This window comes from Tachysurus vachellii, chromosome 6 (assembly GCF_030014155.1).
Source record: "Tachysurus vachellii isolate PV-2020 chromosome 6, HZAU_Pvac_v1, whole genome shotgun sequence".
NCBI classification, from domain to species: domain Eukaryota; kingdom Metazoa; phylum Chordata; class Actinopteri; order Siluriformes; family Bagridae; genus Tachysurus; species Tachysurus vachellii.
Genome location: NC_083465.1, coordinates 28,962,497 through 28,981,143, shown reverse-complemented (window position 1 = coordinate 28,981,143; position 18,647 = coordinate 28,962,497). Strand labels below are relative to the sequence as shown.

The 18,647-nt window shown below is 37.7% G+C and overlaps 1 protein-coding gene across 3 annotated transcripts; it reads left to right on the top strand.

Moving 5' to 3' along the window:
• The first annotated feature begins 1,935 nt into the window (after positions 1 to 1,935).
• Positions 1,936 to 15,748, top strand: asb5b (ankyrin repeat and SOCS box containing 5b). 3 transcript variants are annotated; one of them, XM_060873208.1, is made up of 8 exons: positions 7,173 to 7,311; positions 9,673 to 9,730; positions 10,743 to 10,822; positions 10,919 to 11,026; positions 12,028 to 12,178; positions 12,316 to 12,450; positions 13,419 to 13,610; positions 13,942 to 15,748. In XM_060873208.1, the coding sequence occupies exons 2-8, from the start codon at positions 9,679 to 9,681 to the stop codon at positions 14,067 to 14,069; spliced, it is 846 nt and encodes a 281-aa protein (XP_060729191.1). In that variant the 5' UTR covers positions 7,173 to 7,311; positions 9,673 to 9,678; the 3' UTR covers positions 14,070 to 15,748. The 3 variants fall into 3 exon arrangements, with proteins under 3 accessions (XP_060729189.1, XP_060729190.1, XP_060729191.1); XM_060873206.1 differs by lacking the exons at positions 7,173 to 7,311; positions 9,673 to 9,730 and adding an exon at positions 1,936 to 2,215; XM_060873207.1 differs by lacking the exon at positions 9,673 to 9,730 and having other exon boundaries at positions 7,153 to 7,311.
• The last annotated feature ends 2,899 nt before the right edge of the window (positions 15,749 to 18,647 follow it).

Here is an 18,647-nt window from a genome sequence, read left to right as displayed (position 1 = left end):
AGTTTATAATTTAATTATACGATCATAATCTGGTTTTAATAAGCGCAACATATCTTTCTCTGAGTTTATAAAACTTAATGATCTAATCAGATTCACAGATTTACCCGGGGGGAGGGGGGAGGGGGGGGGGTAGATGCCTTTATTATCGCCACATATACATGAGGAGGTTGGGGTCAGAGTGCAGGGGCAGGTATGATACAGCGCCCCTGGAGCAGGGAGTTTTGAGCCTTGCTCAAGGGCCCAGCTGTGGCAGCTTGGCCGTGCTGGGGCTTGAACCCTGATCCTCCAATCAACAACCCAGAGGCTTAACCAGTTGAGCCTTAACCATTTATAAGAAACAGAAAGATAGAACCTAAAAAAAACAGTATTTGATCTCATAGATTAAATACTTTATAATAAGTCACTTGATGAAGACTTTGGGGTTTTGTCAGATTTGTTTGGTCCCAAAGTTCTCAAGTGTGGATGTTTTTTTTTTTTCCATGATGTAACATGTTGGATTGTAATATGTGCTAAATTCTATCTTACAAATAGAAGCTCAAAAGATACAATTCTTATTTTAGACGTACATCAAAACAACTGGAGATTTCTAATGGTTTTGTAACTGTTTTTGTGCTTTACAGAGAAATTCACTTTATAGTGAGGTTGGTACACACAACACCACACAAACTCACACAATACACAATACAAAGACTCCTGTTATGGGCTGTGAGGAGAGGAACCTGATGTGATCTTCTGCTGTTGGAGCTCATGGTTTAATGATATGCGGATAAGGAGATTCTTTTCTGCTCATCACAGTGTTTATATTAGTCCATTTTAGTCTTTATCACCTAAACAACTGGCTTTCACTTATTTTTTTTGTTTTTCGCACCATTCTGTGTAAACTTTAAAGACTGTTGTGTAAATTACAGAACATCAGGACGTTCTGAAATGCTCAAACTAACACTGTCACTACCTATAATTCACTCACTCGCTCATCTTCTACCGCTTATCCGAACTACCTCGGGTCACGGGGAGACTGTGCCTATCTCAGGCGTCATCGGGCATCAAGGCAGGATACACCCTGGACGGAGTGCCAACCCATCACAGGGCACACACACACACTCTCATTCACTCACGCAATCACACACTAGGGACAATTTTCCAGAGATGCCAATCAACCTACCATGCATGTCTTTGGACCGGGGGAGGAAACCAGAGTACCCGGAGGAAACCCCCGAGGCACGGGGATTACATGCAAACTCCACACACACAAGGTGGAGGCGGGAATCGAACCCCCAACTCTGGAGGTGTGAGGTGAACGTGCTAACCACTAAGCCACCGTGCCCCTCCACTACCTATAACAATAAAGAAAAATGATAACAGTAGTGCAATAACTCCCAGGTCCTGTCTTGTTAAATACATTCTGCTGAGTGCAAAAGTTTGCACAACCTTTGAGGATGAAGTAAGATGCAAAGAAATCGAATTTTATGGCAACAAGTCTTCTTATTATCACATGGAACAAATACAATTAAATAGAACTTAGATACTGAAACAAAAATCAACAAAAATATTCTCTATGTATTCAGAACATATAGCTCGTGAGTTATGACAAAACTTTGTCATTATTTTTTAAAGGTTTTTTAATATTTGCTGACATTTTGTAAGAAAACCAGTCTATGATGATATTTTTGTCATTTTGCTCACCCCAAGTTGAAGGTAAACTTTTCTACCAGAAAAGGTTTTGTCTTTATCTGCCTCACTGCAGAGTCTCACATTTCTCTCCACAACAAACCCATCAGGAGACGTGCACAACTTTGTTTCCCCCCCCCCCCCCTCTCTCTCTCCATAACAACAAAACTTTGTTGTCATGACTCAAGTGGTCCATTTTTCCACAGCTGCCTTTTCTCTCCAGTTCGAGCTCTCGGCTGCCAGGAGTGGGCGTTCCCGGTGGAGAAAAGTGGGTCGCCGTGCCATCTGATCCGTGTCAACACATGCCCAGCTGACCCTCATTCCATAGCAGATCAGCAGCGCTCAGCAGCAATGACCGACTTTCTGGAGGAGCGGCCATTCGGCTCGCAGTACACCAATGTCTACCTGTCCATCTTTGCCCTGTTCTGCTTCAAGCTCTTCGTCAAGATCAGCCTGAACATCCTCACACATTTCTACGTTGTCAAGGGGAACAGGAAGGAGGCGGCTCGCATTGCCGCAGAGTTTTATGATTTCGGCCAAGGGCACAGTAAGTGATCTGAGTATGTCTGAGACGCGTGCAGGGGGGTTTGGGAGAAGTGAGGAGACGATGTTGTGCCTTTCTACAAGTCTTCATACTCTTCATGCAGGTGTGTGTGTGTGTGTGTGTGTGTGTGTGTGTGTGTGTGTGTGTGTGTGTGTGTGTGTGTGTGTGTGTGAGTCTTGTTAGTGAGCAGTTTACAAATCTGTTATTACTTGATATCATTCAGCATCGTTAAATGAAGCCTTGTTTTACATCAGGTCATGTGGGTCATGTGCATGATGAGATAATATTCCAGCCTGCAGTTACTGGAAATAAAAGCACAGAGCAAAGGTGTGTCACATTCTCAGCTGCAAGCTCCAGGATCTCAGCGAGAGCTCATAGCTTTGCCTCTTATAGCTCTAGAGTCTCAAAATAGGGTTAGGGAGAGTTTTTGATCTAGTTAGGACAATAAAAATCACTATGTTGACTATAAGTCATATCAACACTGTATCATTCTCTGGTTTCAGAGCGCACATTTCATCTGTAGACAAATATAGTAACTGAAATAGCTGTAGAATTTATAATTAAACTAATAATGTACAGATGCTCAATACTGCTTTTAACCATTTAAGGCCACATAAGAACCCCCCCTGCTGCTCCTCCTCCCCTGAAAAAAATAAATTAATTAAATTACAAATATATATTTATTACAATATAAACTATTGTGCTTTATTACACTCTTTTAACTTTTAATGAAGTTATTTTATATTGTTTATAAAATTATTTCCTTTTGACCTGACAGTAATAATGTACAATACTACTACTACTATTACTACTACTACTACTACTAATAATAACAACAACAACAACAACAACAATAATAATAATAATAATAATGATAATAATAATAATAATAATAATAATAATAATAATAATAATAATAATAATAATGAATTTAATTTAGTTATTTTTTTCAGGGGAGGAGGAGAAGCAGGGGGTTCTTATAATTGTTGTTGTTATTATTATTATTATTATTATTATTATTATTATCATTATTATTATTATTATTATTATTATTATTATTATTAGCAGTAGTAGTAGTATTTGTTGTTGATGTTATTATTATTATTATTGTTATTATTATTATTATTATTATTATCATTATTATTATTTTTTTTATTTTATTTTATTTATTAGTATTTTTTTTCTCATGTCTTATGTCTTATTTTTCTCAGAAATAGATGCTGGTATTCAAATGGTGACTAGTATTATATATATTTCACATATTTTTGAAAGAAATAAAAAAACTATTTTCAATAAAGTTTTCTTTTTGTATATATTTATATAAATACATGTAGTTAAATATATTTGTTTCAAAAATACAATTTAAACCAACCAAGTCAAACATTTGGTTATTGATTGATTGATTGATTGATTGAATGAATGATTGATTGATTGATTGATTGATTTATTGATTGATTGATTGATTGATTGATTGATTGATCGATTGAAATTTCCTTAAATGGAATTTTTTAAAAAGATTTTGTTGATAAAAAAAGATAGTGTTGACCGAAAAAGTACCAAGGTCAAAATAAAAAAGGACTTTTTTATCTAAAAAAAAAATTCTGCCTTCAGTCTCATTCCCTTCCCCTCCTGAATTAAGTTCAATCTATTCCTCTGTATTAACACTCCTAGCAGAGAACACTCACGTGCCAAAGGTTGGAAATTGTGTATTAGCTACAACTTCATGCAAGACCTCCAACAGAACAATGACCTTCAGTAAAAGAATCTCAAAAACAATCAGCCATATTGCTGAGCACTCACAACATCCATCTCACATGACTCAACATGTCACAGTGGAACAACTTCCCTTTTTAACGTGACGCATCCTTTCAAAAAGGCAGAGTTAATTCTGTGCTGAAGATTAAAGCCGAGCCATAAATAGAGCAGCCTGCCGTACACACACTGCAGGTCAATGGGAAAGTAAACACAGCCTTTAAATAGTCTACATGTTTATCGCTCTTACAAATGACCTCACGCAATTGCTAACATTAGCAACCCATTGCGCATAGGAACATGTGACTAATAAACATCAAATCTTTGATTTAATTGCTTCCTGTGTGGCTCAGTGTTGTCAGAAAACAAAATATATGTTGTGGTGGATGAGATTAGCTAGCTATGCTAAGTTCACTGTATAGGCAAACATCTATCTTATCTTTATCGTTACCTTATTTGTGTAAAATGTTTCAAACAGAGACCTTTATCAAATTTACTAAAAATTTTGTTAGAAAAGTTGATATTTCTGATGCTTCCCCATGCTAGCTATTATAGTTTTATCATCCAGCTCAGACATTAGCTAGCTTAGGCTTCTGTACCTGTTTTTCCCAGTTGCCTAGCAACATCACTCTGTCAGATAGCTAGCTAGCACATAACTTGTCTCTGTGACAAAAAGGTAACAAGCATTTTATCACTTGTCTTGTTTACTTCTACATAGTTCTATTAGCAGAGAATATTACATGTAAACTTCACATTTATATTAGGTTTAATATTCTGAGTTAAATCTTGACATCACTAACGAACAGTAGCCTTTTACCCCTCCTGCGCGACCCGCTATTAATTCAATTCAATCTAAATTTAATTTATTTGTATAGCGCTTTTAAAAATTCATATTGTCTTAAAGCAGTTTTACAGAAGTACAGAAACAGAAGAAAAAAATATAATAATAATAATAATAATAATAATAATAATAATAATAATAATCAATGAATACATACATTTAAATTTTACAATTATTTTAAAAATAAAAATTTAAACTTTAAAATACTACATACAGTATATATCCCTATCCCTAATGAGCAAGCCGGAGGCGACGGTGGCACGAAAAACACCCTGAGATGATATGATGAAGAAACCTTGAGAGGAACCAGACACAGATGTGAACCTCATCCTCATTTGGGTGACACTGGACAGGAAATAGTGTAAATGTAAATAATGCAATTTCTACAACAGTTTATAATAGTACAACGGAAAGCTCCTGAGGAACTCTGAGTTCAGCGCAAACCCAACACTGGGTCATCACAAACTCTGAGTTCAGCGCAAACCCAACACTAATTCCTTCCTGCCAAAGTCTTCAAATGATTGCTGATAAAGACCAGAACACACAGCTAACTGACACAACATTGGTTCAAAGAAGGCATGAGAGTCTCTGGGTGGCTCCATCCACAACAATCCCATGAGTCACTGACTGACCATGCAGATCAATCCCTGGCAGGGTGACCACCAGGCAACGAGACTCCAACCAGGGGTAGAATAGCAGGATTGACGAAGTAGCTCCGTAAGAAGAGACGATCAGTCTAGTCAGGAGTGGCATACAGTATATAGTTCGACAGAGAGACAGTTGTTAGGTATGATTGTAATCAGGTGATGGACAATGTACATTATGTACAAAGTGCAGACATGGACTCCATCAAGACTAGCTATGACATCATAACTAAAAGGCTAGAGAAAGAAGGTGGCACAGACATGAGGGCCTATTGGGATGTAAACAGCCTGCAAACCTGAGCCGACAGCATCCAGACATCGCAGTTCACCAAACACTCTATGCCTATGAACCCTCCAGATCTGCTCCTTTACCTAAAAAAGCTATTCATAAAAGCTAGACTAAACAAATGTGTTTTCAGCCTGGACTTAAACACTGAGACTGTATCTGAGTCCTGAACACTAATTGGAAGTCTGTTCCATAACTGTGGGGCTCTGCGAAAAAAGCTCTGCACATTTTGATCGGAGTAGGCTTGACGGATCATAAAAAAACAAAACAAAAGATTTCTCGGGTACTGTAGCTCGAGACCATTAGATGCTTTTTAGGTTAATAATAGTATTTTATAATCAATGCGAAACTTGACTGGCAGCCAATGGAATGAGGATAAGATAGGGGTGATATGTTCATATCTTCTGGTTCTAGTTAGGACTCTAGCTACTGCGTTCTGAACTAACTGGAGCTTGTTTATGCTCCTACTGGAACATCCAGACAGTAAAGCATTACAATAATCCAACCAAGATATAACAAAGGCATGAACTAGTGTTTCTGCAACATGTAATGACATCGTATTTCTTATCTTAGCAATATTTCTGATATGAAATAAGGCTACCTTTGTGGTATTTTTTGTGAGCTTCAAATGAGAGACTGGTGTATTGTCTGAGGAAGTTAGTAAGCACCCACTATCTGATGTCTTTCACACAATATTCAATCTTATTAAGCTGGTGACTCATATCTGACTGAAACATATAGCTGCGTGTCATCAGCATAACAGTGGAAGCTAATACCGTGTTTAAAAATAATTGCGCCAAGGGGTAGCATATATAGAGAGAAAAGCAAGGGGGCCTAAAACAGAACCTTGTGGAACACCAAACATTACCTTAGTTTGTTTAGAGTGGTCACCATTTCTATCTGCTATGATGAGGCCTGAATCCTGACTGATACATTTCATGAATATTCCTATGTAGGTCTGAGCATAACTGTTGTGTACAAACAGTTCTATGATCTTCGAGATAAAGGGGAGGTTTGATATTGGCCTATAGTTGGACAGCTTCGGTTGGGTCGAGGTCAGGTTTTTTAATCAAAGCTTTGATAAATGCTAGCTTAAAAGATTTCGGCTCATAGCCAGTGCTAAGGGAAGAATTTATTATCTTTAGGTAGGGTTATGTAGCTTAAGGGTAAGGGCTCCAGTGTGCATGTTGTTTATTAAGAAGAAGAAATCAGTGAAATTAAGTCTCTTGGAGACAGAAATAGAAATATTATCTATGCCATTATCTATCAAATTGTTTAGTATTAAATGAACGGTCTTAATTTTTTTGCTTTATATTATCAATCATTCCATTGAATGGAACCCTAACCCTTGTCCATTCAGACTTCTTTCACTGCGTGCGCGCTCCCGTTTCACACCGTGCTCGTGCTCGTGCTCGTGCGTGCTTACGTTCTCCTTATAGCACATAAACAAACATGCCTGAAGTTCCCGGCGCAGAGCGCGAGCGCTCCGGACATACAAACAAGAAGAGAAAGCAGGGACATTTGGACGAATTGTCCTCTAGAAAGAAATCTCGTTGGGGGGTTTTAACTAGTCAGGGTGAGTGCAGTGAGATTTCCTCTTTCTGTTCTCTTTACACACAAATAATACACCGAGCATGAGATGGAAGCTGCTATGGAAGGCCTACAGGCTCAAAACCTCAGGGGCATGCTTCATGTGTCTTTAAAACAAAATAGTTTCAGAGCTTGTTGTGTATGTCACATATAAAACATTTTACAACATGTTTTTTTTTTTAATTAAATACTCCACATACGACAGTTGTTTCCAATCTACTAGTATGATTAGTTGTTATAAGCAATATTCCAATAATGGTGTTATACAGTATGTTTACTGTAAACACTGGAAGCTTCCTATAACACTGGCAAGTGATGCAGTTTTCATGAATTTAACTTTTGACTTGTGAAAAAGTCAAAAGTTATAAAATTGGTGTAGAATTTCAGCAATGAATTTCATGTTGATAGCCCAATCATATGTAATAGTCTGTCCCTTTTGGCCTTCCATACAGTCACACAGCGCCCTCTTTACCTTGCAGGTTTATTTTGATTTTGATTTGATTTGATTTTATTTTCAAACACTGGAAACGTTGATTAAATAAATAAATAAATAAATATAGAATATTTTAAAATTAGAAAAGATTTTTTTGACTGTCATACAAATTTCATAAAAATAGAATATAAATAGAATTTCTAATAAAAATAGAAAAAAATATATATTTTCAAATAAAACAAATAGTATCTACCGATACAGGTAGGAAAGGGAATATATAAAAAGGTAGTTCGGATAAGCGGTAGAAAATGAGTGAGAGTGAGTGAGTATAAAATATATAATATATATAAAATTAAAAAAAAATATATATATATATATATATACGTATATATACGTATATATATATATATATATATATAAAATCTATATAAAAACATGTTAATAAAATACAATTACGTTTACATTTCAGAGCAACAGAGACTAATTTTAGATTTAGGAGGTTATAGCACTGTGTGGTTTAGGTTATTAAGTAAAACGCACCTTATTATAATGAAATGTATTAGGACTTAAAACACATTTGCACTTAGCGACGGCTAATTGTGAATTTTCTGGCCAATAGCTTGAGGTTTTGATTTATAAAATGTTTGACCTTGAGCTCTGAATTGCATTCGGATTTAACTGAAGTGCCGGTAACCTCGTCAAATAATTAGTGCACTTAATCTGAATTGCACTAGCTTATTTGCTTTAAAAAACAACAGGCTTAAGGAAGGGCATGGGAAACCTGTGCTATGTTTAGTTCAGGACATTTGAACCCCTCTTGCAGAGTCGCACTGCTAAATACATAGAAAACGAAGAGCGCTTCAGTATGGAGGAGAAAAACAGGCTGAGATCATTTCATTAATCAGTTTTATAATCACTTGTCATTTGAATTCATTTAATTACAGCAGAAAAAAAACCTCTAGTCTTAAGAGTCTTTAACACCTTTATTAAGCAGTAAATATAACACCAAGTGCTGTGTTTCTGCTGAAAGGAGCTCAGGTTTCTCTCTGCAGTAAACTCTTGGAATTACCATTCTGTTGAATATTAATGAGTCTCCATTGGGGCGCACAGAAAGAACTCCTCTAAGTAAAGCGAAAGATTCCCAGAAGTCCTCGGTGCTGCAGTAAAAATCAGTAAGAGGAAAACTCATAATGACCTTTAATTATTAAGTGATTATTATGTTATTGTAATGAGTTGCTTACTCACTTGTTTGCTTACTTAATGAATTAATTTATTTATTCATCTCAGCATAAAGAGGTTACTGAGGCTGGATTATTATTTTTTTTTTGTTTTGGATTTTTTAATTAATTTTTTTGTTTACCACAAGCCTGAGAGCAGAAAGATGATACTGATGTTTATTTATAAAGTAATTAATTGAAAAGTTATAAATTATAGTTATACATTCCTCTACGTGCAAAATAAATATAATTTTTTAATATAATTTAAATTATAATAACATTTCTACATATTTATTCATTTATTTATTTATGTTTAATGTTTTTATCTTATGTCTTCTTCTTCTTCTTCTTCTTTTTTTTAATAGTATTATTGAACTTATTATAATATTGTTTCTAGTCATATTGAAAGGAAAGCAGATAAAATGGGTTCCTGTTGTTGAACCAATGCTTAAGACATATGTTGAAAAAAACAAGCCGCAGAGTTTGGTCGAATCACAGAGCACCAGAGGAGTGTGTTAATGTCATGTTGATTGAATTTACAATAGAGAAATGTGACGAACGAATGGAAAAAGGATAATAAAGCCATTTTTGTGATGTAATTTTAAATAATAACATTACAAATAGAGCCATTTCCGACGATACGCCGTCATACTGACACCTCATGACGTAAAGATGATGGACGTGCTTTCGTTCGCAGGCTGCCATGTCGTATACGTATCAGTGGCTAGATGTGCCATGGGGAGACGGAGACATGGGTACGTACGGTGCAGAAAGCTTTTTTTATATATACAGACGGGTGAGAAATGAGGGTTGTGTAAGGTTCGGCATTTGCATGTAGTCTACAGTACCAGGTGGAGATGGTTCTATATATAGCTGCGGTCAGAGGAGGAATCCATGGGCAAGTATTATCATAACACACTAATTGAACTTCCTGAAAAGGGTGTTTATACAGAAAAAACTGAAAATATAAGCTTAAACCTTACAATGACACCAGTCTTGGCTATTTATTCTATGGAGGAATTTTTGTGCTAAAAACGTTTTTACACAAAATGAAATATCTGCAATCAGGATCAAAATGAAATATTATAATGTAGTCGGATGGAAACGATGTCACCTGTTTTTTTAAATCGCTGCTAATATCTCTCAAATATTTCCTTTTTTTGTGAAAAGGAGTAGCAGTTTTATTGAATATACTAGAATAACCATCAAGAGAATGTGGTGCCGTGACCCAGATGGAACAAATCTCTGGTGAGATTAACCAAGAGAAAATTTGGCTGGATTTTCTGGAGAGAAAGAGTCCTCGTCTTCAGGACCGACAGACGATTGAGGTTTTGAGGCCGTTTTGCTGTTGTAGCTGTGCTAGTTATCCTCACTGTTTCCCGGAAGAGTCATAGATATAAAATCGGATCATTTTGGAGACTGGATTGGATTTTAAGGATGTGATGTTGTGAAAAAGTATTTCACTTCTCAAAGGATTTAAAGCTTTTAGGATGTTTTAAGGTTTTAGGATGTGGCTTTGTTGCTCATTTTGCACAGAACATTTAACATGGATTATTTTATACAAAACACTTAAAGGGCCACCGGGTGAAACGGGAAGTATAAAAGCTACAAGGTAAACTGCTATGTAACACATGACTATATGTTCCAGGAGTTACTGTTCTTTGGCAGATTCCACAGTAGGTTTTACAGATGATCTAAAAGTGAAACTGCATATTCCAATAATTACTACATGGTGTGTGTGTGTGTGCGTGTGTGTGTGTGTTATAGGCTCATGGGCAGACCGATCTCCACTCCATGAAGCTGCAAGCCAGGGACGCCTTCTGGCCCTGAAGACCCTGCTCTCACAGGTGTGTGTGTGTATATATATATAGATGTATACACACACACACACACACACACACACAAAATCAAATTTCATTCAATATGCATCTTCCTCCCATCAGGGTTACAATGCAAACTTGGTCACCATTGATCATGTGACTCCACTGCACGAGGCGTGTCTGGGTGACCATGTGGCATGTGCCAGAGCTCTCATAGAGGCCGGAGCTAACGTAAGTTCTTCCACAACCAAAGAAAATACTTCTTTCTGATTGGCTTGCTGTTATATTAACAGCTGGAAAGTGGATTCAGTCCAAAATAATATGAATAATAATATAATACTAATTATTTTTCATGTCACTGTTGTGCTATCGATTAATAACTCAGAAGACATAAATAAAAATAATCTATTTTAATTAAGTTACAAAAAGAGAGTGAGAAAACTCCCAAGCTCACCTCCATGCCCTTGTACAGACTCTCCACATAAACTATTAAAACGGTGAGTAATCACCGATCACACTGAAACCCAACAGAGAAGAGAACCATTTGTTTGTTTACCCTGATTGAAAATGTCCCCGTAAGTCCTATTTTATTCTTATGACGAAAAGGAAACCAGTGTACTGGTTAAATAGGTTAACATTAATGGAAAGAGTCTCTGATGTCATTACAAGCTGTTTTTTTTTTTTGCATCATATTAACCTCAAGCAAGCATGGAGGCTTAGTGATTAACACGCTTTGAGGGTTCGATTCCTTCCTCCGTGGAGTTTCCTCTGGTTTCCTCAGGGAACTCAGGTTTCCTCCTCCAGACCAGAGGCTTGTTGTTGGCTGATTGTCGTCTCTAAATGTGTGAATGACTGTCAGATTGTGCCATGTGATGAGTTGGCACCCTGTCCAAGGTGTCTTTCATCTTGTGCTCCGAGTCCCCTGGGATAGATCCCACGTTTCCTGAAACACTGTGTATGATAAATGCTACAGAAAATGGATGGATGGATGGATGGATTGGTGGAACCTTAAGAGAGAACAGAAGGACCCACCAGTGAATAGCTGCTATAACATAAGTGAGTTTTATAGACATTCACATTAAGAGGTGAAGTCAAAATTTCTCATTTATGTTATATAAAATGAATAAAACGCTCTTGGAGTAAAAAAGAAAGTAAGAAAGACTGAACCAGTTTGAGTCTCTGCCATGCAGCAGCGAGCGTGACGCCTGTTGTGTCGTGTATGTGTGTAATAGGTGAACGCTACCACCATCGACGGAGTGACGCCTCTGTTTAACGCCTGTTCCGCCGGCAGTGCCACGTGTACGGAGGTTCTTCTGGAGCATGGTGCTAACCCACAGCCTGAGCCGTGCCAACCCTCACCGATCCACGAAGCCAGCAGCAAAGGTGTTGGAAGCAGATATTTGTGTTTTCAGATTTTCTTTTTTTTAACAAGAAAAGAATTTCATAGATTTTTTTTTTTTTTTTTTTTTTTTTTTTTTTTGCCCTAAACAGTACAACACTAAAGTCATCTTCTTGTTCAGGAAGGACGGCGTGTGTGGAGACTCTGATATCATGGGGGGCAGATGTGGATTACGATATTCCTCACTTAGGAACACCACTGTACATCGCTTGTGCCTCCCGAGAGCTACAGTGCACACGGAAACTTCTAGATGGAGGTCTGGGATCCTGATTAATTAACTAACGAACAAACAAACAAACTGCTAATATGGGTTTAGTTTTAGTGATCTTTTATGAACATGTTTGTTAGATTTGGTCTCAGAAAACTACAAGAGTTTAAGTCACTGATCTCTAAATGAATCATTTTTACATGGTAAATGAACGCAGCACTAATAATAACTGATAGCGCTACATCTACATACATCTACACACATACATATACACACACAAATATACATACACACACATATACACATATACACACACAAATATACATACACACACATATACACATATATACACACATACATACACACACACACATCCATACACAAATATATATACACATACACATAGACACACACATACACACACTTAGACATACACATACATATACACACATACACACAAACACATACAAACATATACACACATACACATAGACACACACATACATATACACACATACACATAGACACACACACATAGACACACATACATACATACATATACACACATACATACAGACATATACACACACACACTTAGACATACACATACATATACACACACACACTTAGACACACATACATATACACACATATACACACTTAGACACACACATACATATACACACATACACACACTTAGACACACATACACACACTTAGACACACACATACATACATACATATACAGACATACACACAAACACACATATATACACACACGCACACAGACATTTACATATACACGTATACATACACACTCACACAACACACTTTGCCATAATCAAAAAACTTGCATCTTTTTTGTGTAATAAATGAGCCGTTACTATAGAAACGATGCCGTATAGGAACGAGCTGCTGCTACAGATAGAATTGTGCATCGATTAAAGATTGAAGAATTTAAAAACGTTGTGGTGTAAATAGTCAACAGGTCCAATCTAAATAATTCGGTTTAACAGGTGCTAACGTACAAAAGGGCCGTTTCCTGGACACGCCGCTTCACGCCGCAGCACAGAAAGACTGCCCTGAGATCGTCAAAGTGCTGCTGGAGTTCGGCGCCAACATCAATGCTCGAAACGTGGAGCTACAGAGAGCAGTGGAGACAGCGCCCCCTAGCAGCCTGGCAGAATGCTTGTTACTGCATTATGAAGGTAAACGCTAGGAAAAACTCTGACGTTTTCTTTTAAGAACCAGAATAAAATGTTTAAACAATTTCCTCTTATTCTGAGGCACAGATGCGAAACAAATGAGGTGGTAGATGATGTGGTTTCACGATGAGATATAAACACACTTCCTTCTGTTTCACGTCAGCCTCAGGGGGCGTGGCCTAAAGAGTTATAGAGACGTGAAGGTTGCTCTTTGATGTGATTTACATATTCAAATTGTATGATGCTAAAGTGGTGGCTGCGAGTAACGCTCCAGTGCACGAGTGAATTGGAGCTCATGGTAATAACGTGTGTGTGTGTGTGTGTTTGTGTGTAGTTACTCCACGCTCTCTGAGTGAGCTGTGCAGGTTGTGTATCAGAGAATATCTCGGACGCACGAGGCTTCATCTCATCCCTCAGCTGAAACTGCCACCTCTGCTCCACAAATTCCTGCAGCACAGATAGACACCTCTTTCTCTCTCTCTCTCTCTCTATCGCGCTCTCTCTCTCCATATATATCTGTCTCTGTCTCCACCTGTTTGTGTCTCTAATTCTTTTTCACTATCTCTCTTGTCTGTCTGGTTCTATCACTCTCTACATCTGTCTCCTTCCTCTACTGTTCCTCTGTCTGTCTCTCCCTCCACATCTGTCACTCTACCAGTATTTCTGTTTCTCACTATGCCTTGCTCTCCATCTGTATCTGTTTTTCTTCTCTCTACCTGTCCTTCTCTGCCTGAATTTATTTCTCACCACCTGTCTCTCTCTCTACCTGTCTATCTCTGCTTCTCGCACCTGTCTCTCTACCTGTATCTCTCTCTCTCTTTCTCTCTCTCTACCTGTACCTTTGTTTCTCACCACCTGCCTCTCTCTACCTATCTGTCTCTCTCTACCTGTCTGTCTCTGTTCTCTCTACCTGTCTGTCTCTCTCTACCTGTCTGTCTCTGTTCTCTCTACCTGTCTGTCTCTCTCTACCTGTCTATCTCTGTTCTCTCTACCTGTCTGTCTCTCTCTACCTGTCTGTCTCTGTTCTCTCTACCTATCTGTCTCTCTACCTGTCTGTCTCTGTTCTCTCTACCTGTCTGTCTCTCTCTACCTGTCTGTCTCTGTTCTCTCTACCTATCTGTCTCTCTCTACCTGTTTGTCTCTATTCTCTCTACCTGTCTGTCTCTGTTCTCTCTACCTGTCTGTCTCTCTCTACCTGTCTATTTCTGCTTCTCACACCTGTCTCTCCACCTGTTTCTTTCTCTTCACCAGACCTCTCTCTCTCTCTCTCTCTCTCTCTCTCTCTCTCTCTCTCTCTCTCTCTCTGTGTACCTTTGTTTCTCAGCACCTGCCCCTCTCTACCTGTCTGTTTCTCTCCAACTTTCTTCATCTCTCTCTTTCTCTCTACCTACCTGTCTCTTGCTCTACCAATCCGTTCTTGATTGTTCATGTGTATCTGTTTGTCTCTCATTTAACCTCTCTCTCTCTCTCTCTCTCTCTCTCTCTCTCTCTCTCTCTCTCTGCCATTTTATTTGATATTTAATCTCTCTTGTATTCGTGTATCAGATTGTCGTTTATTTTGTCTCTCAAGTGCATTTATTATCTTCTTTATAACACAAAATAATTAAGTGCTTGGTCTTGATTTAAATACGATGTCTGTAAAAAAATACAAAACATATTTTTTTTATCATGACTGTGTTCATTAGGAAGTTTTCTCACACCACATTCACACTGGCGAGTTGTTTCTCTTTCTCGATTGGTTTCAATTGACAGATCTGTCTTCTTTGCATTTTTTTTTTCTGTTCTAGCTTTTCTACTTCAGTTCTCCATTTAAACATTAGCTCCTGATGTGAACACTTTAAGACACATACACGATTGTGTATGATTGAAGATGATTCCAGTTTTAGATCCGTGACCTTCACGAGAAGTCGGAACGACAAACACGGAGTTATCTGTCCTTCTGTCCTGGCGGTTAATTAAAATGTGAATGTCAGCTGCAGAAACGCCGAGCTCTTCTCACGTCTCCCACACTTTGATCTGGTGGTGTGTTTAATGTGTCGAGTGTGTATCATAATCACAGCTGTACTGTGTTTTACTGAAACGTCAGCATGTCAACAAATATACCGGAATAAATAAAAATATTTCATGATGTGTTTTATTTATTTAATGTTTCTATTGGATGTTATTTAGCACTTAGCAGTGCCACGAGTAGACTGTGTGTATTCCTGTTTTATTGAATGCTACCTTGACCGAATATTAGGAATGATTTTTTATTTTTATTTATAGCTACATAGTAACGCTGTGATGAATCTGAACATCCATGAAACAGGTTAGTTCGAAACGGTCACAATTCCTGAGAAACCACGGTTAAATTCACTCATCTTCTACTGCTTATCCGAACTACCTCGGGTCACGGGGAGCCTGTGCCTATCTCAGGCATCATCGGGCATCAAGGCAGGATACACCCTGTACGGAGTGCCAACCCATCGCAGGGCACACACACACACACACTCTCATTCACTCACGCAATCACACACTATGGACAATTTCCCAGAGATGCCAATCAACCTACCATGCATGTCTTTGGACCGGGGGAGGAAACCGGAGTACCCGGAGGAAACCCCCGAGGCACGGGGAGAACATGCAAACTCCACACACACAAGGTGGAGGTGGGAATCGAACCCCCAACCCTGGAGGTGTGAGGCGAACGTGCTAACCACTAAGATCCTATTATTTACTTTTATTTACTCTAACGTTAATGAACATTACATGAAGCTGCTGATCGTGTCTGCAGGATGTTATGGCTGATTGGATCATTGTATGAATGTGCACAGGTGTTCCTAATAAAGTGCCTAGTGAGCGTATCTTATATGTTAACACTAGGCGATGTTAAATAAAAGCTAGAAATATTTTTAAAACCTGGTTGGTCAGAAAAAAAATGCTAGATGAGACTTTAATAGGATTAAATGCAAAATGTCCTGAGGTAAAAACAAACAAACAAACGAACAAACAAAACCTTCCCTACAATCGATAACAAAAATTAGTGTGAATTAATAATGAAGGAAAATTGATCAACTTTATTTTAAAAAAAAGGAATAAAAAGAAAAGACAACAATGCGGATGCTTCATCATTTTTAATAAGAATCTTTAAAACGTTATGATCACAAATGCTGCCTAGTTCTTTTCTTCTGTTTCTTCCGTGTCGTACTTTTTACCCATAACAGCATTATAAAAAATAAATAGATCACTATAATGAGAAACATAAGTATCGTCTGCCTCTGCTGCTTTCTGAGTCTTACAAATGTATAGATGGAGGCTACACCCTGTTCGGCTGTGGAATCGTAGACCAAAAAAAGGAGTATATACAAATAAACAAAGGAATAAATAAATAAATACATGGATAAATACAGTTCACAGTGCAACTTGTTGAAAACGATTCTCATGGCTGCAAACCGGTGAATCGTTCAATAAATCGTCTCGCTGAATGGATTGATCTTCACACGCTCGCAGAACGAAACCAATACGATTTTTTGTTTACAAGCTAAACAGTACGATACACCTTTAACGTATAACGTAGATGTTTGATAATCTTGTAGTCTAAGGTAGCACACCATGCTTATACAGATGTTAGCGTTGTTTGCTAATTTAAGGCACACTCTCTAGACACTCCACTACCAGCCAAAAAATCTCTCGCGTACAGCAGCTTCTTTTCTTTTCTTTCCCACGATCTCATATCCTGTGTGAAACGGTTCTCGTTCCATCAAATAATAGCTAATAAAACAGCAAGCAGCGATCAGCGGGGTCCAAGCACCGCCTTGTGTGTATTTTGTGTCAGAGAATGTACTGAGTTCTACAGACTGAAACTGGATAATGAGGAAGGTTTAAATTTGCTGGGAAGAAAATATCTCACAATCTTGTAATGCTTGTAAAAACTTGTACATTCGTTTAAACAGCGACTTTAATAATGTATTTTCGTTCCTTATCCCGTTAGCATGTGGAGTTTAAATGAAGTGCACTAGCTAGCTACACTAGTTATCGTCTATTTTTATTTATTTAAGATGATCAGGCTTGTCGAAATGTTTAATTATATCCAATTAGCATTAGTTATTTTTCAAATCTTTAATGTTATTTTTTTATACCATTTTAATAAAGATTCAAACTAAAATTCGAATCAAATCCACCCTGGTTCGAATTTGGTCAATCCATTGACCCACTGCTTAAAAAAAAGTTTAAAAATGTTTAAAAAAAAAAAAAAAGGTTTAAAGATCTTGGTGCAAACACTTGTGGATGAGCTCATCTAATTTCCAACAAGTGTTTGGGGCTTTTTACACCTGGTCACTTCATGCGTTTTCTGTGATCCGATAGCTATCCGACGGTAAAAAGACCAGGTCTAAATGCCCTTTGAAACGTTTTGGAGACGGATATAAATCCGATGGTTCAAACCACTTCAGGAGGTGGTCTGGGACGCGTTTCAGATGAAACTGGACAGGTGTAAATGAATGTGGTTGTTCAAGCCACATACGTCAGCGCTAAACTCCTCCCAAACGGAAGTACGTCACTTGCAGGTGACTCAGGAGTCGTGCATCGTGTCAGAAACAAATAACAAATAACATGCTGTTTTTTGTAACATAACCATCGTAAGAAGTTTATTCGTCTTCTTTTTGATTGCATTCTGAAAAACACCAAAGCGTGTTCCATTTCAATTACCCCGGAAATGAGGTAAAACATATTTGCATTTTGGGCGGGAGTAGAAAGATCGGATCGATATCCGATTCGCCGAGACGCATTTATGTGGCCTAATGTAAATGGTACAGTTTTAACAAATCAGACAGCTATCGGATCAGAGACAACACATGAAGTGACCGGGTGTAAAAAGGCCCTAAGACTCAATTTCATTTCAGATTCTCAATACAAACACAATAATTGCTTGGACACTTAATAGGAGTAAACAGACACAGGGTACATATGAAAAACAAAAAATTTAAATTAAAAAAAAACAAAAAAACCTCTAAGACCAAGATCCCTGAATAGCGAGCAACATCTTAAAGCTTTTTTTTTTTT

Bases quoted from the DNA above. Each gene is read 5' to 3' on its own strand.
- asb5b (XM_060873206.1), top strand. From the start codon at position 2,020: ATGACCGACTTTCTGGAGGAGCGGCCATTCGGCTCGCAGTACACCAAT. The intron at 11,027-12,027 runs GTAAGTTCTTCC...TGTGTGTAATAG, and splicing joins TCATAGAGGCCGGAGCTAAC to GTGAACGCTACCACCATCGA. The intron at 12,451-13,418 runs GTCTGGGATCCT...TCGGTTTAACAG, and splicing joins ACGGAAACTTCTAGATGGAG to GTGCTAACGTACAAAAGGGC.